The sequence below is a fragment of the Sparus aurata genome, chromosome 10, assembly GCF_900880675.1.
Source record: "Sparus aurata chromosome 10, fSpaAur1.1, whole genome shotgun sequence".
NCBI classification, from domain to species: domain Eukaryota; kingdom Metazoa; phylum Chordata; class Actinopteri; order Spariformes; family Sparidae; genus Sparus; species Sparus aurata.
Window position 1 is genome coordinate 17,402,562 of NC_044196.1, and position 27,564 is coordinate 17,430,125.

At 42.1% G+C, this 27,564-nt stretch overlaps 2 protein-coding genes across 9 annotated transcripts in view; one reads left to right on the top strand and one right to left on the bottom strand.

Moving 5' to 3' along the window:
- clcn3 (chloride channel 3) overlaps nt 1-12,924 on the top strand; it is a 38,756-nt gene extending 25,832 nt beyond the window's left edge. For 4 of the 7 annotated variants that reach the window (XM_030430101.1, XM_030430105.1, XM_030430106.1 and 1 more), the window contains 9 exons: nt 170-376; nt 463-543; nt 634-886; nt 1,606-1,898; nt 1,985-2,171; nt 2,533-2,931; nt 3,101-3,317; nt 4,382-4,457; nt 9,235-12,924. In XM_030430101.1, the coding sequence (XP_030285961.1) occupies nt 170-376; nt 463-543; nt 634-886; nt 1,606-1,898; nt 1,985-2,171; nt 2,533-2,931; nt 3,101-3,317; nt 4,382-4,457; nt 9,235-9,411 (1,890 nt within the window). In that variant the 3' untranslated portion in view covers nt 9,412-12,924. Of the gene's footprint in view, nt 1-169; nt 377-462; nt 544-633; nt 887-1,605; nt 1,899-1,984; nt 2,172-2,532; nt 2,932-3,100; nt 3,318-4,381; nt 4,458-6,359; nt 6,379-9,234 lie in introns of all 7 variants that reach the window. The other 3 variants (XM_030430104.1, XM_030430107.1, XM_030430103.1) reach the window with 2 other exon arrangements.
- A 1,741-nt stretch (nt 12,925-14,665) lies between these two features.
- mfap3l (microfibril associated protein 3 like) lies at nt 14,666-27,557 on the bottom strand. 2 transcript variants are annotated; one of them, XM_030430110.1, is made up of 3 exons: nt 27,255-27,557; nt 25,177-25,585; nt 14,666-16,849 (listed from the first exon to the last, which is right to left on the bottom strand). In XM_030430110.1, the coding sequence occupies exons 2-3, from the start codon at nt 25,496-25,498 to the stop codon at nt 15,861-15,863; spliced, it is 1,311 nt and encodes a 436-aa protein (XP_030285970.1). In that variant the 5' UTR covers nt 25,499-25,585; nt 27,255-27,557; the 3' UTR covers nt 14,666-15,860. The 2 variants fall into 2 exon arrangements, with proteins under 2 accessions (XP_030285970.1, XP_030285968.1); XM_030430108.1 differs by having other exon boundaries at nt 27,372-27,548.
- Nucleotides 27,558-27,564: the final 7 nt, after the last annotated feature.

Here is a 27,564-nt window from a genome sequence, read left to right on the forward strand (position 1 = left end):
TAATAATCAAGGTCAAGAATGAACCTTCAAGCTTAACGCAAATGACTACCTTACGGAGGCCACGGTCTTGATTTTGGGTTTTAGGCTCCTCTTGACGCACTATAACACTTCACCTGGACTAGACTACTTTAACTTGGTTTTCTGTTTAATCTTCTTCTTCCCTCTGTAGATCAAGACCATCCTGAGCGGGTTCATCATCCGGGGCTACCTAGGCAAGTGGACCCTGATGATCAAGACCATCACTCTGGTGCTGGCTGTGGCGTCCGGCCTCAGCCTGGGGAAGGAGGGCCCCCTGGTCCACGTGGCCTGCTGCTGTGGGAACATCTTCTCCTACCTCTTCCCCAAGTACAGCAAGAACGAGGCCAAGAAACGAGAGGTGAGGGAGTCAAACAGAAAATGATATTGTTGTGATGCATAACTGTGTTTAAAGTCAGCTGAGGTGCGTTTGTTTTGTCCTCTCAGGTTCTTTCTGCTGCGTCTGCGGCCGGAGTGTCTGTTGCTTTTGGAGCCCCGATCGGAGGAGTTCTCTTCAGCTTGGAGGAGGTGCAGCACACGTTGTTATAGACACATATACTAACCAGGAACGACTTTTGACCACGGCTAAACTTGTAAACTCTCATCTCCCTTCTCCAGGTGAGCTATTACTTCCCTCTAAAGACACTCTGGCGCTCCTTCTTCGCTGCCCTGGTGGCCGCCTTCGTCCTGCGCTCCATCAACCCATTTGGTAACAGCCGCCTGGTGCTGTTCTACGTGGAGTACCACACGCCGTGGTACCTGTTTGAGCTCATCCCTTTCATCCTGCTGGGAGTCTTCGGAGGCCTCTGGGGAGCGTTCTTCATCCGAGCCAACATCGCTTGGTGCCGGCGGCGCAAGTCGACACGCTTCGGTAAGCACTTTGACTTGAACTTTGGATATGTCAGCCAGTGCAGGTGTTTGAAGGCGAAGGTGAAGGGCTCTCTTGAAGTTAGCCTGTGTTTCAGCACGTTGGCACGTCTTTGGCAGACAGCTATATGTGACAATGTTGGATTTAAAACAACAGTCTGAACATATAATCACGTTTTTCTTGCTGTCTTGCTGATCCTCCCATGGCTTGTATGAAGTTTCAGCAGTCTAGCAGCAGTAAATCAAATCAAGTGAATATCTTCCAAACTTCCTGTCTTTTTTTAGCATGAAATTGCTTCTTTTGTTTGCCTGTTGAATGTCATTGAAGGTATAATAACACAGAGAGTGAAGTTTGTACAAAAACACAAACTTTTCAAGATATTCTGTTTATTTGTCTAATTTAGACTGCTGAAGCCTCATATTAGCTATTATTACAAAACCAGTTGAACCATGCCATGTTGACTTGAGTTTCCATTATCAGTTTAAACAAGATGAGTCCTGTTGCGATCGACTGTTTCAAAGTGTGCCTAATTCAGTTTATTCAATCATGAAACAAAGAGTGTTTATTTCGATAGTTTAGGCCTCAGTGAATGAAGATCTTTCTCTTCTGATTAAAATGTATTTCCAAGAACTCCATAATGCACCTTTAAAAAAAGCCTTAATTGTCGTGGCTGGATCATTTAAATGCATAAGTATTGGACTCAATTGTTTCCCTCTTTTTAGGCAAGTACCCTGTGTTGGAGGTGATCTTGGTGGCAGCCATCACAGCTGTGTTTGCTTTCCCAAACCCATACACGCGTCAGAACACCAGCGAGCTAATAAAGGAGTTGTTCACTGACTGCGGCCCGCTGGAGTCCTCACAGCTCTGCCAGTACCGCAGCCAGATGAACGGCAGCAAGGCCTTCAGCGACAACCCCAACAGGCCGGCAGGGCCCGGCGTCTATGCCGCCATGTGGCAACTCTGCCTGGCACTTGTCTTCAAAATCATCATGACAATATTCACCTTTGGACTCAAGGTGGGTGTTTTATCCTAACTAGACCGCTTTATTCCAACCTACATGTCTCTATCAAAACAAAACAAGTCCTTGCTTGTCATCCTCAGGTACCGTCGGGTTTGTTCATCCCCAGCATGGCCATCGGGGCGATCGCAGGGCGAATCGTTGGTATCGCCATGGAGCAGCTCGCCTACTATCACCATGACTGGTTCTTGTTCAAAGAGTGGTGCGAGGTGGGAGCTGACTGCATCACTCCAGGGCTGTACGCTATGGTGGGAGCCGCGGCGTGTCTAGGTAAGTCAGCAGATACAGAAATGTTATGTCAATGCTTGTTTATTTAGTGCCAAAGGGTGGGCGATCTGATTATGTGTGCTGCGAGACAATAAAAATGTATTAACCTCATATATTTTGATATGTTTTTAAACTCCTGCGTTTTAATATCTGGTTGTATCAAAAGATTTTGGGCAATTCTGCTACTTTGCAATATTGGATTTGCATGACTTGTCCTATCAGGTTGTTTAATCAATAAGGCATCTCTCAAGTGATCTTCTCTTAATATACCATTGGATTGTGACTTGATGAAAAGAAAACCAACAAATGTATAATTTTGAACAGCAAACATTCTGCTGAATATAAAAGTAGAATTTGTCCTCAGGTGGTGTGACCCGTATGACCGTCTCCCTGGTCGTCATCGTCTTCGAGCTGACCGGTGGGTTGGAGTACATCGTCCCCCTCATGGCTGCCGTCATGACCAGCAAATGGGTGGGCGACGCGTTTGGCCGCGAGGGAATCTACGAGTCCCACATCCGTCTGAACGGATATCCCTTCCTGGACGCCAAGGAGGAGTTCACGCACACCACGCTTGCCAGGGAGGTGATGAGGCCTCGACGCAGCGACCCGCCATTAGCGGTGTTGACGCAAGACGACCTGACGGTGGAGGAGCTTCAGGCAACCATCAATGAAACCAGTTATAATGGTTTCCCTGTGATAGTGTCCAAAGAGTCCCAGAGGCTGGTGGGCTTTGCTCTGCGCAGGGACATCACAATCGCTATAGGTGAGTGGGCAGAGAAGGACCGTTTCCAGGAAGATATTTCTTACATTCTTGACATGATAAAAAAAACAAAAAACAAGAATCTGGCCCAAGACAATAATCCTTAGCTGCAGCTAGTTTAGTGAAGTTATATCATTAATGAAATGTGTATTTCTCTTTCCTTTCTGTACAGAAAATGCTCGCCGCAAGCAGGAGGGCATCATGTTGAACTCCAGGGTGTACTTCACCCAGCATGCACCCACCCTACCTGCCGACAGCCCTCGGCCCCTCAAACTGCGCTCCATCCTCGACATGAGCCCCTTCACCGTCACCGACCACACCCCCATGGAGATCGTGGTGGACATCTTCAGGAAGCTGGGGCTGCGCCAGTGCCTGGTCACTCACAACGGGTAAGTAGGAAATGAAAGTGTGTTAAGAAGAAGGATGTGATGTAAGAGAAGAATCCTTCTCACATCCTTCGATTCTGGCGGTGTTATGATCGACTCACCCGCCCGAGGTCGACAGACATTTCGCAAGCACATGTACACACCGTCTGGTGTTGCATGGAGATCCCTGGGTTTACCCTGTAATCTGCATGGCCTGGCCTAACCGCTGTGCTGCACTTCCTTTACCCCCCCTACTGAACAATAACAGACGTCTCCTCTGTAGAAGAGACTGAGCTGCAGAAACTAACAACAGCTACATAACAGGTATCATGTTGTGGTCTGAAACTTTACAGTAAGTGAAAAAGAAATGTCAACTCAGGTTGAGTAAAGGATTTGGGTTTTGTAGTGAGCCACCTGCTGGTGTGATCGAGGAACTACAAGACAGATGGTGTTCAATAGCTGTTACACTCCAGGATTGATGATGATCAGAGAGGAGCTGTGTTTTTTCATTTTATTTTAAGGGATTAAACTATTCTTATTCTATGTTTCTCTTTCTTATCACAAATTTCATGAAAGAAAAAAACAAATTTACAAAGTACAGCCCATTTCTAACAAATCAAGAAGTACATTTTTTTGTTATTGTTGTATTGTGATATGAAATAAGTGTTGTCTTTTCCTGGTTTTAAAGGCATAACTACAGAGTAAGACTTTCCTGCTTGTTCTAAAACTTTATTCACAGTATCAATAGTCATCTCTAAAATATTACAACTTTTAAACTGTTGCAGAAGGAGAGGCTGCAATGAGTCTTTAAACATCTGGAATAATGACAAAGTAGTTTATTAGATTAATTCTCCAACATTGTATGTGAGGTGGATTTTTAGATTTCTGAAGTTTTGTTGTTTTGTGTTCATTGAGTTGTGTAATTTTGAGTTGTATTTTCTGTTAACATTTTAAGTTCCAGTTGTTATGTATGTTTTTGTGCTGCTGCTGTCTGTTCTCTCTCTGTCTCTCTTCTGTTTGTTGTTTTTGTTTGTTTGTTGTTGTTTTTTTTTTTGGGCAGTTTACCGAGTAACGGGTGTGTGTTTCAGGATTGTGTTGGGCATCATCACAAAGAAGAATATATTAGAGCATCTGGAGGAGCTCAAGCAGCACACGGAGCCCCTGGTGACTAGCCCCGCCCCTTCACACATGTGACCCCTCCCCTTACTTTTGCACTTTTGTCTCTTAGGCTCCGCCTCTTTAAGAGGGCTGCATGAATACTTGGTGTGGAAAAAAAAACAAAACTTGTTGACAGTTCCCGGCTAAACACGAAGCCTCCCTTTTCCTTTTACTTCTTTCACTTCCTGTCGGCACTCTGTTGTTCGTGGGTTGGTTTGGTGTGGATTCACCTTTTAATGACATCGTTCATCTTAGACAGACATCCGTAAATAGACGTCTTCTGACCTCATCTCCATCGCTGGTAGCAGTCGCAGATTTAATGAGTCGTAGTACAGAAAAGCTTTGTTATGTGTTTTCTGGGTCCTGTAATGTTGGACCTCAATGGGAACTGTCACTCACATCAGTCTAGAGCCCTTTTCAGGCATGTGCTTCATTATTTAGATAGGCTGGCAGTTTAATATGCAATTGTTACATTAAATTTCCAACATGGCTCGGGTCTGAATTGAATGGCGCCACATTAATGTGAAGGTACGGAAGCAGAGGATGGCCGCACTTGCAACTTTTTTCAATTTTGTTAATTTTTTATGTTGCTTTCTTGAAATCATGAGTTAATAATTTTTGCCATCTCAACCTAACAAAGCCTGTTTTGTCGAGATAATGGCGTTATTAATGATGGCATTTTAAAGACTTGCCATCATGGCCGCTTGTGGCCTCCGTACAAAGGCTACAGCCGCACAAAACTTAAACCTGTAAAGATTTTAAAAGAGTCTTTTTGTTCTGCTGCATGACAGCTGAACAAAAACAAACTAAAAAGCTTTTAAGGGGACTTTGAGTTGTGATTGTCAAGCTACCATTTCGGAGCGCAACAGTGACCTTTGATGCTTAAAATTAAATCAGTTACTCAACAGTGAAACCAATTTTATTTGCTTCTAGAGGACTTGAATGTTTGAATTTTCTTCCAAAATGATAAATAGTAAAAAAAATTTAAAAAAATGAACACCTGTAGAAAATTGTTACAAGAATCCCTAAATCTAATTTAATCTGACTGCGTACAGTGTGAATATCCAGCAGAAAGGTTTACAAACAGCAAGTGAGCAAATGAAATGAGTCATGAGCTACGTATGCTTCAGCATGGTCATGTTGTTGGCTAAAAAATAGGCTGCTCATTCCTTCCGGAATCCACTTTATCTGATGAAACACTGATGATGAAACGTCCTCTGGAATCTGGGTCGTCCCTCGCGCTAACGACGGTCATTCATTAAGCCACGGAGATTAACAGTCTCTCAAAAAAAGTCTTAAAATCCATCACCGGTGTAGCTGAGAAAACTTTCCCTCCTTCATATCATTGTTGTCCAAATTCAAACCCAAATTTGTCCACAAGTTCTGTCTAAATTTACAGTTTACAAAGGATGGTACCAGAGAATCCAATTTTAAATTATTTCTATCTCTTTTGACCCTTCTTTAATGCCCTAGTCTCTGTCAAAAATCCATAAATTTAAATACTTGAAGCCAGCAGTGTTCCAGCTTCCGTGTCTGAAAAGGGCTCAGTAGATTCCCAGAGTGCAGCTTTGCAATTCATCTCCATTTCACTGCATCTGTAGCTACTGTAGCTCTGCTTAGTGCTGTGTCAGCTGCATCATGCTAGCACCTCCATAACAGGTTCATCAAACCACGTCATGTTTTCTGATTTTTATTGAATAGCTCAGATGTGTTAGCATATGATATTTGACCATGATGTCTGTTGTGTGTCTCCCATCTTCTTCTCACAACAGTAGTCCCATCATTTCATTATAAGACTTCACCCTCCCTCAAGTATCTACACCGTCATTAACGACTGCTTTCTCCTCTTCTTATGTTTTTGTTTTTAAACCCCTCTCGACCCCACCGTTACGGCCCGGGTCTCCGCAGATTGACGACATCTGACTTGGCGAGTAGCTAGCCGCCTTGGGAAAGCGGACTACCGTTGTTTTGATACTGTGTAGAAGGGGTGGTGTCTGTTAGTAGAAGGGAGGGAGATGATCTCTAGCGATAAGACTCATTCCCCCCCCCCCCACACTTCCCTCATCCTGCAGTGGTAGTGAATGCTGTGATGGAGTGACGTTGTTGTGTTGATTGGTGCTGTAGCGACCCCAGCTAGCTGGTTAGCGTGTGCTGATAAAACTGACCCTGATGAAGATTTTACTAATCACGTGCTTTGACCTGTCAATGTTTCCTCTGAGCCAGCAGCGTCCTGTCATCCTCAAATACTATTATGTTCTCAAAAAAGAAGGAAAAACTTAATTACACCTTTGATTTATAGATAAAAATGTTTACAAAAATACAGTTATGGTCCACTAGACAGGGCAAACTGTTTACAGTACGATTATTCTAAAATTGTTAAATGAATTGTTAGTCTACTGAACACATTCAACAACTTTACACAAGAGAGCACATTAATACAAACGCAATGTTCCTATGTGTATAAAACAGATTTAAGACAAAGTAGCAAATAGAAAACTCAAGATGAACTTCAAAAAGTGAATAGCAATATGATAAATCTGTCTCTTTAAATCTCTTTAGAATACAAAAATAAAGTTAAAATGTGTTTACAATAAAAAGCTATAAGAAAAACAAACAAGATCCAGAATTTGAGAGGAGAAACAAGATAAAAAACCAATAAGGATGTGAAACAGTGGACAAAAAAAGGTTAAACAAAAGAAAATACATTCAAAAATATTGTATTAATAAGGTATTTCAATTAAAACATAATCATTAGAAACAAAAACAAAAAAAACAACAACATGGTAAGTGGGTCCACCTTCCTTTTTGGTAACACTTTATCGTAACCATCATTAATAGGTGGTACGTTTATTGTTCCTTAAACTTTAATTAATAGTTATTTAACTGTTTTCCATTGGAAAGCCGTTGTAAAGTTAAAGCTGACTTTACAGCAGCTTAATAAATGGTTTATAAAGCATTACATTGTTTGTTAACAGTACAATTACCTGTATATTTACAGTTTACTACAGGTGTTACCATAAACTTCTGAGTGAGTGAGTCATTTTTGCGTCTCTGTCACATTTCTCACTCGGTTGCAGCACTCAAAATGATGACGCAAAATGTGTTGCTCTCTCAAGTAACATACTGAATTTGGACATTTATATCTGTTTTCTGATGGTTGCTGATTCATTCTGGGAAATGTAGGAAATGTTAACCTTCAGCAAAATATGTGTTTTGTGTAAATGTAGCTCTAGCTCACATTTAAAATACATGAAATAGTTCTTAAATTCGTCTACAACCGTGAAACAGAACTAACACTGCTGGCTGACAGGAGACATTGCCTCCACCGGCTGACCCCTCATGTCCACACTGATCTGTACCTGCTGTCCCAACCCTCTACGACTGTCTTCTTCTGTGGTTTCAAGCTGAACAAGAGCAGTCGGAGACCTCAGCAGCTGTTGGGAAGCCCGGGTCAGACAGCGTGATGTCTCACCAGTGTTTCATGCCCCCTGCTGCCTGTAGCTGTAGCTCTAACCCCCCCCCCCCGACAGGTCATCTCACTCAGACCTGGGTTCGAATGTCTGTTGTACTCTATTCACCTCCTCCAGGGTTCAAATGAAGCTGAACGTCTAATGACAAAAAAAAACAAAAAAAAAACCTGCAAAGCGTTTTGGACCCTACTTCTGCTCTCCTCTACCTCTGTAGCGCTCCGTTAGTTTGGCTTCAGATGCTTCTCTTCACTTGACCTCAGACTGCATTCACAGCTGGATTCAAGAGCACAAGTGTCGGCACGTTGTGGTCATTTCTACCATTCAGAACAGCGGGCGAATCAAAGCCATTCTTACAATCACCCCAGCCTGAGACGTGCTCTTGAATCAGCAGGAATAATCTTGACTAACTGAATATTTAGACACTTGTCACTAAGTCAGACTCTTGTTGTTATCGGGGTCGATCAGGTAAACTTGTTGAACAGTAGAGGAGGACGAGGAGGACGAGGCGGCAGCAGCTCCGTCACACCGGTCAGAAATGGAGACGTTGACTGTCCAATCACAGCGATCTATACACAGCTCTGTGGAAACACCATGTTAGTGTACCCGATGAGGGCGGGCTTATTTCTACAGCTCTGATATTTATTTATTTTTACACATTCTGAAAGTTGGAACCCTTCTCCATTAATGAGAAACTACTAAATTACTAGTAGCAAAAGTTATAAATTAAATGTAGTGGAGCAAAAAGAACAATATTTGCCTCTAAACTGTGGCTGAGTTAAAGTATAAAGTAGCAAAGTACAAGCACCTCTGAGTTGCACTCAGTATAAATGTACCTAGTTTCATATTATGACGGACAAAAATAAGTGAATCCATCTTCTCCTGTGACGAGGTCGTCTCCTCCTCTTCTCCTCAGACACTCAAACTTTTCTCCACTTCCTGTTCACCACTTCCTGTCTCCTCGTAGGATCCAGTTTCTTCCCTCTCACCAGCTTCTCGGGGCGATAACATAAAACTGCAGAGGCAGCGTCTGAAATGACACCCTGCTCTCCGGTTAGAGGAGGCGCTCTTTTTCACGCCTGCCCTCGCTTCCTCCTCCTCTCCTCCTGCTGACTTTTGCCTCCTCAGGGAGTCGTGTTTTTGTTGGCTCGCCCAAAATCCAGAAATTGATTTTATCGATTCGCGTCCAGTAAAATTTGAATCAAACTCCCGCCCGGCCAACAAAAACATGGCGATGTTTTTCTCCCCTGCACTCCTGCCGCGAACCACCAGCACCTCCTCACTCTTCTCCTCCTCTCCTTTGTCTCCCTCTGCAGGCGGCTTCTTGGTATTATCACAAAAAAAGATATCCTGCGTCACATGGCTCAAATGGCAAACCAAGATCCCGAGTCCATCATGTTCAACTGATCCGCTCCTTCCAGGACGGCCGGGGGGGAGGGGGAGACGACAGCGAGGAGGAGGAGGTGCACCTCCTGGACGGCTCCAATCTCTGACATTCGGACCCTTTTTTTTGTGTTCTTTTTAGTTTTGAGCTTTGTAGACGGTGAAACCTCGCCGACCGCCTGTGGCTCCCAGAGACTTTAACCGGCGGCGAGAGAGAACGGACTTGTAAAAAAAAAAAAGACTTTATTATTAACGTTCTGGCTGCTGAGGACACGGCGAGGTCGCGGGGTCAAAGGCACACACACACGAGGAATGCACTTTTTACACACACACACACACACACACACACACACACACACACTAAATCACAAAAACACACTTCTGCACTCACCTCAAACATGCATGCTCTCTCTCTTCACGCACGCACACACACACACAGTAAGACTCCCTAAGCTGTACAGAAAACACGCGTTTGCACTCTTCGTGTGCCTCACCTGTTGTGTCCGCTGAGGTCAAAGGTCAGAATGAACCGCCGAATTAAGGGACGCGATGAGGGACCTTTAACCTCCAGGCCCCCCCCCCTTTCCCCCCGCACACACACCAGAACCTGTCCGTCCTCCAGAGAAAATACATTGTTTACCTGTGAATTACATGTGTGTGCGCGTGAGAACATGTGTGTGTCACTACATTCCAGCCAGGTCACCACGGGAGCCGAGAGGACACGCGCTCGCACCTCGCATCACCCCGAGAAACACGTGGCGACGGCAGCAGCTCATGATCACGCGGCACACGGCTGTTCACATCGGCGCACGTCGGTCTGAAGGACATGGCTATGACAAGCATGCGTGTGTGTTGGAGAGTGAGAGAGGGCGGTAGAGGGACATAGATGGGTACTGTATTTCAAGAACAAAACAATGTTTGCTTTCAAGAAGGAAAAAAAGTGAAGATCTTTTGTTAGTGTGTGTTTTCACTTCTGAGCCAGCTTGAGCTTTGTGCGTCTATGTGTGTGCGTGTGTGTTTGTGTTTGTGTGTATGTGTGAGAGAGAGAGAGAGAGAGAGAGAATGTGTGTGTGTGAGGGAGAGGGAGAGAATGTGTGTGTGTGTGTGTGTGTGTGTGTCACACCCGTTGATTCATTCAGTGTGAAGGCAGGTCGAGTGTGCGAGTAAAAAAGAAACAAGACAAAAAAGGAAGAAGTGTCCAGACTGAGTTCTTCAGTGTTCTCTGTTACAGGAAAACAAATATATCAGATTTCCTTTTTTTCTTCTTCTGCTCTTGTCGTTGTTCTCTTTGATCGCGCTATAATCAGCACATTTTTACGACTTGAAGCGAAACAAAACTGGAAAATCTGCGCTGTTTTAAGTGATCGGTTAAAAGCTGGCGTTGATGCCAGGCGTCTTGTTTTTATACTTTATTTTTCTGAAATCTGCCCACGTCTTTCAGAACAGTAAGAAATGTGAAGCCAACTCACACAACAAACTTACCACCTGAGCAAAGACTCTCACGAACAAAGTCTTTCAAAATATAAGGAGATATTTTATCTGACACCTCGTCCACGTCACACTTCTAGCAAATCATGTGTCCAAACAGTCGGTAGTGTTTGGTTTAATCTGCATCGTGTGCAGATGGGTGAAGGTTAAAGGTGCACGACGTAGTTTTGAAGAAGAAATTATTATCAGAAGAGAACGATCGTCACTCGTTGATTTTCACGACTTAATGAACAAACTGTCCTCGATACAATTTCAGCCTGTTTTACGTCGTTTATATTTTCAGTAGCCGCCGTTCTCACTTCAGACAGCGTTCTGGGGACCTCGAAACCATGTGAGGACCTCCTGTTTATTCTGTTATTGAATATATAGAAATGGATATTTCTGAGTTTGTATTATTAACTTGAACATTTTGTAAATGTTATCTCTCCGAATTTTGATTTATTTTCCCAAACTACGGAGTGCGCCTTTAAAGCACCGGGACAGTTTAGGTAATTAAGATTTTCGAAAAACTAACCAAAGCCAAAGTAAAAGATTGTTAGACGTTCAAAGAAACAAACAAAACTAGTTTTAAAACTAACTCAGTTAGATTTACTTGAGCCCACTGTTGGTGCAACCCCACTAAAAACTCGGGACGCTGTCTCACTTCTTGTGTTGCAGGCTGAAATTCGACAAGTGTATATTTACAGAAACAATAAAGTTGATCAGTTTTGAACATTAAATATCTTGTCTTTGTACTGTTTTCAATTATGTAGGGGTCAAAAAGGATATTCAAATCATAGTTTTCTGTTTTTATTTACATTTTCAACAGCATCCCAACTTTATTTGGAATCGGTGTTATAGAACAGCCCGAGTTAACGACACTGAATTGAATTGGACAGCAAATGTTTGACCTTTTTTCTGTTGCTGTATAAACACATCAATGATTAATCATTTCAGGAACTTTCTTGTGACAAAACCAACAAAAACAAATGCAAAATATGGTTAAATGTTCAAACAAAGACAGACTGAGACTTTCAAAGTTTAAACCGTAATAAGTAATTTGAATATGAAAGGTTGATTCTCTTTTTTTTATAAATATATAATTTGGGGAAAATCTCCCATGCCGACATCTCTTAACTGCTTGTTTTACGCTCCAAAACACACATTCGAACCGTAATGATCAAACCAACGTAAAGCTAAAAGCTTTAACCAGTAGATGTTTGTTTTTGTTTTTTTTTAATGTTTAACAAATCACAAAATACTTCTGCTCTGAAGAACTTCTTCCAAACTTTCTTAGGCAGAAATAAGGTGAAAAAATGTAGATTAATTACGCCAAGATGACTTTTTCTTAATTTGTGACCCCTCCTCAACGTTTAAAACAAACAGTGATGTTATGTCCTCTATGTTCCCAATAAAACTGCCTAGTTGTACAAAGATAAAAATCTTAAAGACAAAGACATAGACTTTTGGGCCAACGTGCTGATTGTAACTGGACCTTAATTTTCTGTTTCCACGTTCAAGAATGAACTGTCGCGCTTTTTTGTCTGAAGGAACTTTTTTTTAAACTCTTTAGTCAATCATCTCATGACCTCAAAGGACAACTGAGATCCAGTCTTGCTACGTCTGCCAAGTGCCTGACGAAGGTTTTTAGGCTTTTCACACCGCTGTTTGATTCTCTAACACCTCCCTCTGTCCTCAGAACATGTAACGTGTCGTGATCCTTGAAGGGGAATGAAGCGAGGGTGAAGCGGGGGACAAACAGAAGCACCTTACATGTTGAGAGGCTGGTGTGTGTGTGTGTGAGAGAGTGTGTGTGAGAGAGAGAGAGAGAGACCGACAGAGAGAGAGAGAGAGAGAGAGGGGAAGGTCGGTTTGTTCCTGTGTACTTGTGTCCATTGCGGCGGCGGTCCTGCTGCAGGCGGACAGGCGGCAGGGCGTCGTCTCTGTTAACCAGTGGTGTTGCCTAACATTATATTTCATACTGATCTCGATGTTTTCTCCCTTTTTATGTTTTTAATTTATGGATAGTGTTCGATAGAGTTGTGCATTATTATGGAGAATTTTATGTATGATTACATTTGATTGTTTGATTGTACATTTAAAACAAAAATATGTAAAAGATTAAATTTTGTTTTAAATTAAAAATGATGAAAATATTCAGGTTGCACATGGTGGCTGTTTGGGTCTTTATTTGGGGTTTTTCACACAGATTCTTTTACAAATTCTAACTTCTTCACACATTTTTAGCGTGTTGGGTCCTGTGATTTTTTGGCACTGGTAGCAACAAGGTACATCAGACATTATTTATTACTTTAAGGATTATAAAAATAGGCGTCACAGTAATGAACTTTACAGACGCATCACATTTATCTTATTTATCAAACTCAAACATTTCTGCTGACCTCAGTATTGCCCGTTGTGTTTACATGCACCTATCGTTAAGAGCCAGTGCCTGTTTTATTTTTTCTCTAGGCTGTGTGGTTTTATTTAATTTGTAATAATATTCCTAGAAAATTGTCATTGATATGCTATCATATAACCATTATATCTGTGGCAAAAATTAGTTTTTAAAATAATATCTTTTATCGAAAACATCTCCGGAACAATATGTTATCCAACAAAAGTAATTCTCATGACAGGCAGATAAAAAAGTGTTTCTTTCGTAAAAAAGTTAAATAAAATCAACTCAAGATTCATTTTCTTGCTAGCTTTTGACCACATTTTGTAGTCTTCATCACTGGATGAAGTTGCTTATTTTGATGCCGTTCCGAGGGTCAAGAATGAAAAATAAAACTCAATATTTAAGCCAACACTGAGGAGAAATCTTGCTTTGATAACTGACCGTGTGATGCAGTTAAAAGCTCCAGCATAAGTGCAATGAGTTGATCTGGAGTGGAGTTTTTTTCTTTGTTTGTTTGTTTTCTCGGCGATCTGCTCACTGCTGTTACCAAATATTTCCAAACTTTTCAAAATAAAACTTAGAAAAGCAGGGATGTCAGAAATGAGCTAACTTGCTTACGACTTAAATTAGGAAACATTTGCAGAAAATCTGATGCCTTTCCATTCCCAAAAATAGGGACACTTACATTTTTCAGTGTATCTTTAAAGGATCATTTCACCATTGTTACATATGAGGATCAGTTTACCCCTGTTGGTTTGTCATACTCCGCCTGTAAAAACAGTTTGTGTCTTATTGCTCATAGACTTTGAAAGACACCGGCTTGAAGGATTCAGTATGTCGCAAGTTTTTAACCATATTTTAAAGATATTTGCTTTTGAGACTAAAAGCCAGGGAAACCAGTTCTCCTGCTTCATCTGCACCATCATCAGTGTTTGGGGTGGATTAGGAGAAACTTTAAAGACTGAGTATGATGGCGGAGATTCTCTGCTCGCCACTTCCTGAACACAGGCAGCCCTTATCAAGAAACGAAAAGCCTTCAGAGTTTAAAAGTAGCTCAAAGACGATGACAAAGGCTGAAAGAGGTGTACTGCTCCACATCTCCTCCTCGTGTCCCGTTACAGACCATCTATTATTCACCGCTCTGTCGGTCAACAGCCTCAGACCTTTTTCTTTGTGTTCACCTGCTGCCTTCAGTCGGCGACACTGTCTCACCAAATTCCAAATTTTATAGAATATTTTTGGAGAACAGCAGAGTGTAGAAAATAACAAAGTACATTTACTCAAGTAGCCTACTGTGCTTAAATATACATTTGAGACACTTGTACTTATCTTTTCATGGCAAACCCAGAATGTCCTAATTTCACTGAATATTTTCATGTTTCAATTAAGTTTTGACAAAAAAAGTTGCCAAAAAAAAACAAACAAAAAAGAAAACGCAGCTGTGTAAGAAAGGAGATTAAGCATAGATAAGCATAGAATAAACGGTTTGGAACCAGTTTACACAGCACTTCCATTTTATTCCACTACAAAAAAGAGGCATCTCAAGAGCACCGGTAAAAGCAGGACAGCATCCAGTTCATCTCCGCCACAGACTGGACCGTTAGCCAAGCGAAAGGAAGGAAGGAAGGAAGGAGTCCTTTAAGTCCCAGAGAGAGATGTCAAACATCTCCACTGTCGCACTTTCAACATGCAGCAGAATCGCAACTGTACTGTAAAGCCTCTGCAGAAGCAAGATCATACTGAGATCAGGTCAGGGATTAAATAAAAACATCTAGAAACAGTGGAAGGAAACGAGCTCCTCCTCTCTATTGACGAGGAAGAAGACAAAAATAAATTCTTAAACTAGCCGAGAAACAAAAATCACACCACGATGGGTAATAATAATAATCATAATAATACTCTTAAAAATATTTCAAAGGAAAAGAAGACAAAAACTCTACCCAGAGGTGTGACCCAATCAGGAAATACACTGTACACACATTTACCTGGCCTACTAGTTTGTTTGTTTTTTTGTTTTGTTTTTTGTAGAAACACATGAAGGCCATACAATCATGAAATGGCCACCAAACTCTCAAATCTTTTTTTTTTTTCTAGTCCAGCATGCATTTCTATGTGAGCAGGACATTGTACAATAACAGCGGATCGGCTGTAACAGTAGCTGGATGTGAATTCTTGAGCAGATAAAAGGAAGCTGATCGTTCATGGTTTGTTAAAAACAACATGAAGAGCAGCTTGAGGCAGATTTCTGGAGTTAGTCGTAAAAACCCGAGAACTGTAAGAAACTAAAAACTGAAGAATCGTTAATTCTCCCCCACCCCCTGCAGAGTGAAGTACCCTAAATCATTAAATAATAATCAGAGCTATGAAAATCTCAACACAAGAAATGTCCATTTACAATTCGCTGCCTGTTACATTATCGATTATACTGACTGACCCCTTCCGTCTACATTCAAGCATGAGAGTCCAGAGTGAGAGAAACGCTCAAGTGTCTGAAAACCTCCTGATTTTTTTTTTTCTTCAGCCTACAAAGGTTCCAAGAGATTGTTCCGTTCAGAAAAGATTAAAAAAATGTGATTGTTTCTTTCAAAAATGTGAAACTAAAAATGTTTAGTTGACCTTTTTTTTTTCTTTTTCCTCTCTTCAAGTGGAAATGCATAGCAGGATAACTCGCCGCTCCTCTGGTTTGTTTCGTCACACGTTGCTCTCGTAGGACACCTGGCAGGGAGGGGGTTTAGTAGCTTCAGTTGGTTCGGATGCGGCCTGGTCAGGGTGAGGCTCAGGTTCAGGCTCAGGGTCAGGCTCAGGGTTAGGTTCAGGGTCAGGGTCAGGGTTAGGGTCAGGGTTAGCTTCCTCCTCGGGATGCTCCGTGTGGTGAAGAGGAGTCAGCGGTGAGGGTGAGGGTGAGGGGGGAGCGTTCTCTGGTGGAGGTGGAGCTTCGATTGCGCAGTAACCGCCGATAGCGAGCTGCGGGTGGACCGACACCTGGATGGCGATGTGTTGCGGCTGTTCGTGAACAGAAGAGTTGTCCGAGTCGCCGGCGGGGGATTCGCTGCGTTCCCTCTCGCGCCCTCGCTCTCTCTCTCTCTCCTGCAGGATGGTGAAGACGTCTCTCGCCCTGATGGCTCTGCTCGGACCCTCGCGGCATCCCTCGGGCGCTTGTCTGACGAAGGTGTGCCTCATCTCCTCCACTCCCACCACCTCAAGGATCTCCTCCATGAAGGTACGGCAGTTCATGATGAGCGGCGGCAGCGGGATGCTGCGCGCCAGCTCCTCGATGTACCGAGCGAACTCCATGGTCTTGAACTGCGTCACCTTGGCGAGCTCCAGCGTCTTGGCCGAGGTGATGATGGGGATACGCTTGGCGATCTCAAAGGCCTTCTGCAGCTTCTCGGCGCCCTCGGTGCGGAAGAATTCGTTGATGGCTTTCTCCGTCTTCTTCAGGTGGCTGCTCATCATGCACAGGCGTGTGATGTTCAGGGCCATGATGATGGTGAAGGTGACCAGACACACCACCATGTAGTACACGCCCATGTCGCCGTTGGTGAAGACAACACGCAGCGTCACCGTGCAGTTGGAGGTGCCGTGCACGTTGGACGCCATGCAGGTGTACTTCCCACGGTCTGCAAACTCGATGCTGGTGATGTTGAGGACGCCATCGTCCAACAGCCACCACTTCCCTCCTAGAGAAAGACGTAGAGAAAGTTCATGAATACACCGAACACAGTGAGCAAGAACAACTGCTCACTAAAGAAATCTACGGTCTATTACAACTTGGGTTTGATGGTCTGACTTTTCCCCTGGATGAATAAAATAGGAGTGAAGAAGCACATCCCAGTTTAACAAGGGCAGGTGCCTCAATTCCTACTAACTCCCAACGGTCAAGACCCTTTAATTTACCATTTACCTCAGTCCCGTGCTTTTTGACGTGGCTACTGAACCGCTTGCCACAGCATCCCTCACTTGCAAGGATATATCTGGTATCTGGAGAGCTCACATTGAGCATAAAGTCTCACTTTATTACGCCCCATTACCCTCATTACCCCCTGTTCTGTCGCTGCTTCGTTAGTTCGGTAAACTTTCAGGCTATGAAATAAAAATCAATTAAAGTGAGCTCTTCCTCATTAACAATGAAACACATGCCTTAGACATTACCAGTTTGCCTTTTTACAATCAAGAAAAACAAATGTGCCTATTTGGGCATATCTGTGACAAGGAAGCACAAAGAGCTTTTCCAAGAGAATCTTATCACATTGTTGAATCCAACTAAACAAACCCTAACACAGTGGTCGCCCCTGTCCATGTCTCTTGTGGGTCGCATCAATTCAGTCAAAATGACCATTCTACCTAAATTTCTGTACCTTTTCCAGGCCTTACCACTCTTTATCCCTGGATCCTTTTTTCAACTTTTCGACTCCGTTATTTCTTCATACTTTTGACAGGGTAAACGACCACATTTGAACAAGATTCATCTTCAAAAGACCAAGGTGACAGGGGGTCTGGCCCTTCCAAACATTCACTTTTATTATTGGGCTGCTAACTTGCACTGCCTTGCATTTTAGTCCTCTTGTTATGGCCAGCCTGACTGTCTTGACTGGGTGGTGATGGAGTTACAGTCAAATGATTTTTGGATCCTCACTCCCACTTCCCTCACTTGAACCAATCAGAAACCCAGTGGTGAAACATTCTCCAAAAATCTGGGCCCAATTTAGGAAGTATTTTGGTTTTCATAGCTTTTCTCTCCTAAGCCCCATTGCATCAAACTGTCTTTTCAAAGCATCCTGACAGGATTCTGCCTTTCAAGAATGGCACAGGAAAGGTATTGTGCATTTTAAAGGTCTGTTCATAAACAACAGTTTGGCATAATTTGAGCAGTTTAGTAGAAAATTCAGCCTCCCTAAGTAGATTTTTTTCAGGTATCTTCAGTCAAGGCATTTTGTTCCCTCTCAGACTTCCAGATCTATAACATCGCCAGACTTGACCATTGTTGACACTGTCCTTTCTCCACTTAAAAACAGGCCAAATTCGGCTCTTTGGATCTTAGGAGTGCCCCCAGCAGATAAGCCTAAAACAGCATGGGAGGAAGACTTGGGTCTCTCTTTATCAGAGGATACTTGTGTTTCCATACTCAAATTGGTTAATTCAACCTCCCTCTGTGCAAGTCACTGTTTAATTCAGTTCAAAGTGGTGCACAGGGCTCATATTTCAAAAGCAAAGCTGTCCTCCATATACCCGGATATTAGTCCATACTGTGTCAAATGCAAACATGCGGAAGCTTCTCTCATTCATATGTACTGGTCCTGCTCCAGCCTTAACAAATATTGGAGGGAAGTTTTTCATACACTTTCTTGGGTGTTAAACATTGAATTGGAACCAAACCCATTGACTGCTCTGTTTGGGGTCATGGAAAGGGGAGAAAAAGTTATGTATACAGACCTGGCAACCTTTTCAAAATATTTTGAGTACCACTTGTGTTGTGCGGCTTTTTTTCGCAGACTTTTGCAACTCCATTGCTTTGCACGCAGTAATTTCCCCATTCACTGGCTGGAAATCGGTTATAATAAAACAATAAAACCTATATTTTTGATAACAATACTTTTTTAATAAAGAAAATATAGATGCAGGTCCGAGCATGACCACTGTTCTTGATATTTATTCCAAAACCTCTGGGGGACATGGACCCTCTTCTTTTTGGCAGGTCTGCTGCCCTGTCCCTCCCTGTCTTCGTCTCCCTCATCTGCCATGGCAGTGGTTGCAAAACTTGCTGCAAAAGATTTGTTGGCTACATGTTTAAACTGTATAAATAATCATATTCCTCCTTATATACAGGCCCACATTCCTCCTTATATACAATGGATATATATAAAGGCTAAAATACACACACACACACACACACACACACACACACACACACACACACACACAGATGAACCACTGCCTCTTCTTTCTCTTTTTCTCTGATAATGCAATGGGGTCATTAGGGGAACATGATCAATAGATTTGCCAAGTAAAGACACCTCGCAAATCTTTTTACTTTTTTTCGCTTAGACTTCGGCTCAAATGTTTCCACATTGAGAGTAACGTTACGCGTTAACGGTTCACATTTAACAAAAGCTGGCAGGTCCGCTGACACACACATACACACAGACAGTTTACCTTTTTAAGCGGTAACTGCAGGGAGTGGGGAACGGAGGACGGAGAGGGAGGCAGAGGGCAGGAGGAGGCAGGGAGGAGGGGGGCGGGGATGTTATGCTATAGCTTCGGTAGACTCGTTATTCTCCGCTTTTCTACAATGATTGGCAGAAACTGCTTCACCACGCTGCTGCATCGTGTTGTCAGACATGAGTACCACAGGTGCACATTTGCCACAGAACTCACATGTCCGCAGCTTTTTGCGTAGTTTAGAGGGGCGAGTCGTACCAGCGTATTTAGATGTCAAATTGCGTAATTGCTACGCAAAATGCGTACAGGTTGGCAGGTCTGTGTATAGCAAAGCAACGCATTTCATCTTTTGCCTCCCTTCTGGCTCGACGAGCAATTCTGCTCAGGTGGAAGGATACTTTCCCTCCCACTCATACACAATGGCTGGAAGACATCATGTCCTTCTTAAAACTGGAGAAAATTAGATACTCACTTTAGCAATCAAATAAGAAGTTCCAGAAAATGAGGGTCCCTTCCTAAAAGCATTCCAGACCCTGTAAAGGCTTGGCCCTTGAGTACAGCTGAACTATGTTGCACACTTCTTACTCACTCCTAGCGCAGGCTTTTGGTATAACAGTGATCTTATGCTATGACTAGTACTCTGGCAATGACAGGGGAGGGATTGTTTTGTACACTGTTCAATTTATGTATTTATTTTTTTCATTCTTGCACATCTCATTGGTGCATACTGTGTTTGATATATACCCATATTCATTTCATGTCTCTGTAATGCTATTACGGGTTAGGGTTGGATGCATGGAAGTATGTGGGCAGGGATGGAATATCAAGTGTGCGGACTAGATTTCTGTATTTTCCACACATGCTTATGTCTGGCATCTTGTGTTTTAACATGCTTGATTATGCAAGCTTTCTGTAAACGCTAAACACAATTTGGTAAAAAAGACCAAAAAAAAAAAGATGATAAAAGGATGGAGAGCTCAACAGTGAGGTTCCGGAAGTGAAAATGCCATTCATATTCTGCATATAGATTTTGATTATTGTCACAAGTCCATATGATATCAATCTTGTTTTGAGAAAAACATGTTTTATTCGCGATGTCATGGAGAAGTACTACACTACCCACAATCCTATAGTGCAACAGCGATGTCTCTGATTGGTGGAGCAGCCATGGAACTGTTTACCAAACCGGCGAATTTCATGTTAGCTAGTTACTGCTAACACTGAACTCTACTATCGTTTACCACAGAGCGACCATGATTTCACTTTCTGACCTACTGCGTTTATTTAGTGATGAGGAGAAGAATTTATTAAGGGTTCACCCGAACATGAAATTTGCGGGTTCGGTAAACATTTACATGGTAACAGCGAGCTCCACCAATCAGAGACGTCGCTGTTACATTCGCAATGGTTTATGGGATGAGTAGTTCCTTTACTCTTAAGATAATTATGTACACAGTCTTGTACCTTTGCTTTTCTCTCCGTTTTCCAACATTTTTTTTGCACCAAATTAAATGTTTTATGGTCACGATTAATCTCCTAGCTAATTGGCTTGGTTCCAGGCCTAAAACTCTTTATATAAGGATTTTATGAAACATCAATGGGGTAAATGAATGGCAAATTCACTTCCAGAACCGGAGCCGTTGAAAAAGTGGGCGGTCACTGTTGAGCTCTATTGCTGACCTGTTTTAAAAAACACGATTATTCCCTGACACTAAATATGCGGTTTGCCCACTAACTCACTCTGCGGTCAAAGTTTAAAACCCTGAAAATCCTCTTAATGCATCTGTTCCTCTGCCGAGTGGATCCACAGTAAACTCTCCTCTGCAGCTGCTTTCCAACAGGAACTTGCTTACTCAGATTTGTACTTCTGCACTGTCGTAACTCTTATTTATGGAGTCTGACGGCTCAAAAGAACACATTGTTTTGGCACGCGTATTTATAAAACAGTATAAAACAAGTGACTGCAAGCAAAGCAGCAATTTGTTTATGAGAGTCCTTAAAGCGGCAGCGCACACTGAGCCTCCATCTGTGCTCATCTTCCCCTTATATGTGCCGTGTTAGTGTCTGATGTATGTTTGATATCAGATTAGTCAGCTGATGGTTTTGAACACAGCTTTTATCCGTGTTAAGAGTTGAGTTCAGGAAGGAGAGCGTATAAGCAGGCATCCTGACTGCGGTGTGCTCAGATTTGACTAACAAAAACAAGAACTATGGATTTGCATGTTGGGATGGCTCCAAAAAAACAAGCATTAAAACATGATTAAAGGGTCAGTTTGCCCAAAATACAAAAGATACTAAATAAAAAATGTAAGCGGCCCGATTTAATTAAACTCTTGATTTTAAGGACTGTTGTCAAATCTGGAAAAAAAAACATTTTCCGGTAGTGTAAGATGCTTCAAGTGCAGGTCTACATAAACAACTGTGTTTTCTCTGTCAAGTCATAAAGGCGCTGATTATGTGGGTGCTCGGGAGCTCAGGCACCCAGAGGAGCTCCTAAATGTTCCTTTATTTGCCATCTTCCAACAGCGCCTCTGTGTTTTCACAGTGTGGTTATCATTATATCAACCAATTATATGACCTTATTGGCTTAAACAAGCAGACAATAACTTTCGAACAAAGGCTGTAACAAGGTGAGTTAACCAGTAACTCGTGGACATCAAGGTAAGTATAATTCAAATAGCTTTAAATGCACCAATCAGAGCATTTTGCTCTCATTATTTGCTCTGGTTATCAGTTCTTATCAGGGGATGAGGTAGTTTAATTGATTGGCCTGTATGAAGCCTTTCTGCAGTTCAAAGACACAGTTCCACATTTTGAGGAGTAGATGGAGAGTTAGATAAGACGATCAATAACCATCTCATGTCTGTCTGCAGCAGCTGCTTAGCTTAGCATTCAGACTGGAAATACATTTAAATAAAATAATAAATATCCTGTTTAAAAAATGTTACAGCCAGGAGTATTTTGTAGCCAAGCCTCTGCTGAGAAACAGTCCAGCACAAAACCCTCAGCACAACTGAGAATAGTCCTTGTTACCCTTCAGTTTAAGTAAGGATTTAAGTAATTAAACATAAATGTGTTTATTACTATTTTGTTGATTTTGAGCTTGCCGTCTATTTTCAGCATTTATGCTAACCTAAGCTAACATGGTTGCCTGCTTTTGCTTCATATTTAAACAGACAGACGTGAGTGGTGTCAAAGTTAAATTCCCAAAATGTCAAACCATTTCCTTAAATAGATTCAGTGTCTAAGGTTTTTGTTAAAGCTGCCAATGGTTTGTACCTGAGAACAATGTACTGTAGGTAGATAGAATTTAAATTGTTTCCTGATTGATTTTTATTTACATTTTCAAGGACAAAGCTGTCATTTTTTATATATTTTTCTTATTGTCGACAAAGACCAAAACGAAAAAAAAAGATTAGTTTGTCTCTCAGTACTCTACAACGTTTGAATTTCTTTCAAATCAAGAAAATACATTTTAAAAACAGATCACTAATATAGATTATTTTTTCTTTGGTAGCCTTCCTGCAACTATTTTCTTTTGATTTTTTTCTAGTGAATATGTACAATAGCAGGTCAATTAAACTACAGTGTCCGTGTTTACTATAATGATCTTACCTCATATTTAAAATATATAATGCCGCTCTGTGGCAAAAAATAAAACCCACTAGTTGGGATATAACGGTACACAGAAGTCACAGTACGGTGCAATAGGAAAAAACGAACAAGAAAATCCCAACCACTCAGTAGCTAATGTAAACATACACTCTCGGAAAGGCCATATACTTATTATATTTACCCAGGGCTGATAACAACCATATTTAAATGTGATGTAAATGTGTTGGCAATTTCTGCAGCAAACTCTCAGTGAGATCATCCGCAACTCCTCCTCAACTACTGGCCGTCTCTACTGTGTGGGAGAGAAGACGGAGATAGCACAGAGGGCATCTCTGAAGTCTGTAAGAGGCCGTGAAAACATTTCTGCCGCCTTTTTACGATCACTTTCCCACACTGGTATCCCCTGGAGCAGATTAATGGCTGGTCAGGAAATGTAGCAGCGTCCCGCCCTTCCGCCTTTACGTGCGAGAGCGAGATTTTCTAATTTTACCTCCACCACCAGATCATGTGACGTGATTGATGTGCTGCCCAATACTACACTGAGTCAGAAGCAGTAATAGATATATGAAGAGGAAACCAGCCAGGGCAGGTTACTGTTTATCAGCGAGCTGTGGTGGAAGTCTGTCCTAATTGTACTTGCGTGTGTGACGCAGGGCAGAAGCTCTGTGAGGCTACAGACGGCGCTCTGGGCTTGTGGGCCATAATAACAACTCTGCCGCTGCTATCTGACGGCAGGTTTCAACAGGTCGGCTCAGGAGAAGCATCAAAACAACCCTTCACTCTGCATTCCTGCACAGTGTTCACACACAGATTGCTTGAATGAAAAACGACTGTTTAAACGATTCCCTGAATCTAATTGGCAAATGATGTCCATCAGAGCAAGAAAATAGTTGCGGCCAGACATGATGTGTGAGACTATAGTCGAATTTCCTTCAGGAACTAAAAGGCCGCTCAGACTTAGTGTTCAGAAGTCAGGTTTCAAACTGATGAAAGATTCAAAGAGAAACGTCTGCTGCATTTCAGACTTGAAGGATCAACACTAGTCTACCAGGTATTCACTTCCTGTTTTGTCTTTTTGGTCTTCCCTTTTTTTCTCTCGTCTGGAGGGTTAACTGCCATTATCATGCAACATCTGTGTGCCCTCGAGTACTTTTTCTGTCCTAAAAGAGGCCGATGACACGCTCTCTGTAGTGTATGATGTCCATTAAAACACCTGTGACTGTTGTTTTGTCTTTATGAGCATCAAAGCATCAAGAGGACACAACATTGTCCAATTTCCCTGTGTCACAGCATGTAAACACCTCAGAGAGGCGCTCATTCTTTCCACATTTGCTCCTCAAATCAAAACATCCTGGAAAATGTCAACTGGTTACTACTTCTGTTTTTTCAGGCATGTTCGGTGCAAGTATCATCTGCCTATCACCTCTTTAGTGAATACTAGGGAGCGTCGCCCACAGGAGAGCTCATGTTATAAAGCTCAGATAAAAACGGTTCATTAAGGACAAACGCACTTTTGATTCATAGATTCTGAGGTTTTGACCCATAATCAGTTTCTCTGTCCTTTCTCTCACTAATTTTACTGTATCACAACATATACTGCCATCGCAAAGTAAACTAACAATGACAGAGGATTTTTGTATCCATATTATACACTCAGTTCAGTAGAGTGCAGATTCCTCAAGCCTTTTCCAAAACCAGCAGTGTCCAGGTTCGTTTCTGCAACTCAAACTAATGGTTCACTGAGCCACTACTACTCTGATGGATGTGAGGCTATTTTTATGTGTGTACCAACCCATATCTTTAAAATTGCCACCCAGCTAACTCTGGAAGTTTTGAAATGCTGTGCATGAACGATGTGATCGCACACTGAGCTGGCTGAGGGGAACAGGTCCAGCAGAGGTCCGCAACCTCACCTTAAATAAAGACCAATTTCAACAAAATGATCAAATAAAGCAGAGCACTTTTCTGAAATAAGACATTCGGCGAAAAACAGCATAGTGGCTGTTTAATACACAAAATGTTATATATCTAATATGTGAGGCTATTGTTTAAATGTTTAATAAAACTGAAATTCATTTAAATTCTAAAGTTTCATAAGCCTTATTTATAGTAAATAACAAACCCGCCACTGATCTGCATTTGCTGCTCATTAAATAATAACTGATCGACGTGCAGTGCTGGTGACAAAGATAACAGGAAACCAGGTTTAAAGTAACAGTACACTCAGTCTTACCGTTCGTCTCCGTGTCCAGGCGGTCTCCGTGGGAGTTGAACCACTGAACACTGGGGGCCGGTTCTCCGGTGACATTGCAATCAATCAGCGCGCAGCTACCCTCCCGGGCAATTATCTGGTTTACTTTAGTGAACACAACTGGGACAAATCCGCCGTCTGTCACATTGCCGTTATCCGTGCGGTTTCCATCCGTGTCAAACGATAAGGCCCCGGCGGTGTGAGAGGCGATAAGGGACGCCAGGACCACAAAAACGTACCCACCGGCCCAGTGCATTTTCTCAGACTGTCGGTGCGTCACCCAAGGGGGAAGATACTTTGTCATTCCTCCAGGGTCTCCATCTGGTAGACTGGCTATCTCTTGATTGTAGAAGGCAGTCTGGTATTCAGCTCTGTGGCTTGAAACATCTCACTGGAAGAGAAGAAAGTGATTGGCATTTATTAATCAGAGAAAACACGCTGTCCATGGGCAGGAGGTGATGCTCAGCAGCTGGAACAAACTGATAAGGAGGCCGTTTTTAAAACTAGTCCTCAAATTAAAATTTATAATTACTTTCAGTACTAATTAATTATCTGGCCTGTGAGAAATCAGCAGACAGTTAATAATGACCCTTGTAAAGTTTTTGTAAACAGATAATAAGTTTGCACTGAATTAAAACAAAGAGAAGCAGCAGGTGCTCCCATTTGAGAAGCCTGAACCAGATTTAAAAAATGAATAAATAGGATTAAGATAAATGACTGGAATGGTTGCATTTTTATAGTTAATAATTTTGTCTGTAAATGGGTAATCTTTTTTCATGTTAAGCTAATTTCTTCCAAATGTATTTCAGTGGCAATTTCATTCATTTTCGAGCACAAAAATTAGATGGTTGCAACTTCACAACTTCGCATTTCCTTTAAAAGGTGCACTACCTACCTTGTTCTGGGGAAGACATATTAATCAGAAGAAAAAGATCTTCATAGGCCGATTCTTTTTGTGCTTAAACAAAACTAAACAATGCTATTTGTTTTCATGACTGAATAAACAAACCGACCTTAAAGGACAACACGGCCTCATACTTTGTTTATATGTGGCAGACCCTGCCACCTTTCCGTGTTCTGACGACCTCATTTTCCTCTGACAAACAACTTGTTTATTCACTTACGGAAAACATAAATATTTAAGAGTTTGTATTATTAACTCATTAATATTGTTAATATTAAAACACTACACAACTGCATAGTGCTCCTTTAAGTCTTGCAGGGTTGCATTAAGACGACGACTCATTAAATAAAAAACAGCATATATTAGAAGCTAAACCAGCAACCTTCTCGGCTCTAACTAATAAACATTGCTGGCAAAATAACCTGCATACTATTTTACAAACATACTGATCATATGCATGCGCTGTTAGCTAACATTACAAATCATCAGCATTGAGTCAAGTCTAATCTAGCTGTGTTCACAGCTAAAAATCGGTGACATTTTGTTAAAGTAAAGCAAAAAAAAAACAAAAACAAAACAGGTATATACAACTTGCAGTGGATTTTTAGTTACGTGACGTTTTGACAGGTATATTCACCGGTTATAAAAGCACCTCGTAACTCGATTCATTTGAAAACAAAGCCACATTACCACATAACGGAGCACGGTTTGGGCTCCGTCTACTTCCCAATTCGCTTATTTTCCACTCATAGCTACATCCAGCGAGGGCGAAATCGTTAGCCAGCAAACGTGATACGAACATTAACTCATAACGATGTAGACGCTTTACTGCATATATACGTCACATCTACCGAGTGTTTTCACGATTTCGTCGCCTTAAACTGTGACGTTTGAACGCTAGCTGTCACAAAACAAGGGCGTGGGACGCGGCTATATGCTGGACGGCGGTTTTCACATCACGGGACCCTTCTCGAATTGAGCCACTGCAAAACGTTTACGAGCAGCTGGTTGATATTCACACAACGACAGCTCATTTAACGTGTGGCTGAAGCGAGTTACGAACATAACCGCAGACAACAGTCGAGACAAACCGTAAAAACCGTGTGAAACACCAGATTAATGTCCAGAAATGCAGTAACGTTAGCGTTAACGTTACCTCCGTTAGGATCCAGCAGCAAACGGCCAGCTCAGCGTCGACGTTAGCTGCTAAACGTTGACTAAAACCGAGCTAATTTTACATTTTCCGGTTAATAAATCATCTGTTCGTACTCACATCGTGTGTCTGTCGCTGTTAATGTTCAGGGGGAAACGCCACAAGTCGATGTTTTGTCGTTAATTACTCCTCCGGCATCTCCATCCTCCTCCTGCTGGTCGCCACTGTGTGACGCTAACCCACAGCTGGTGTCTGTGTGGGAGCTGCGGACGGACTGGGAGGAAACACGGCTCCGTTGTCGGGCTCAACACAG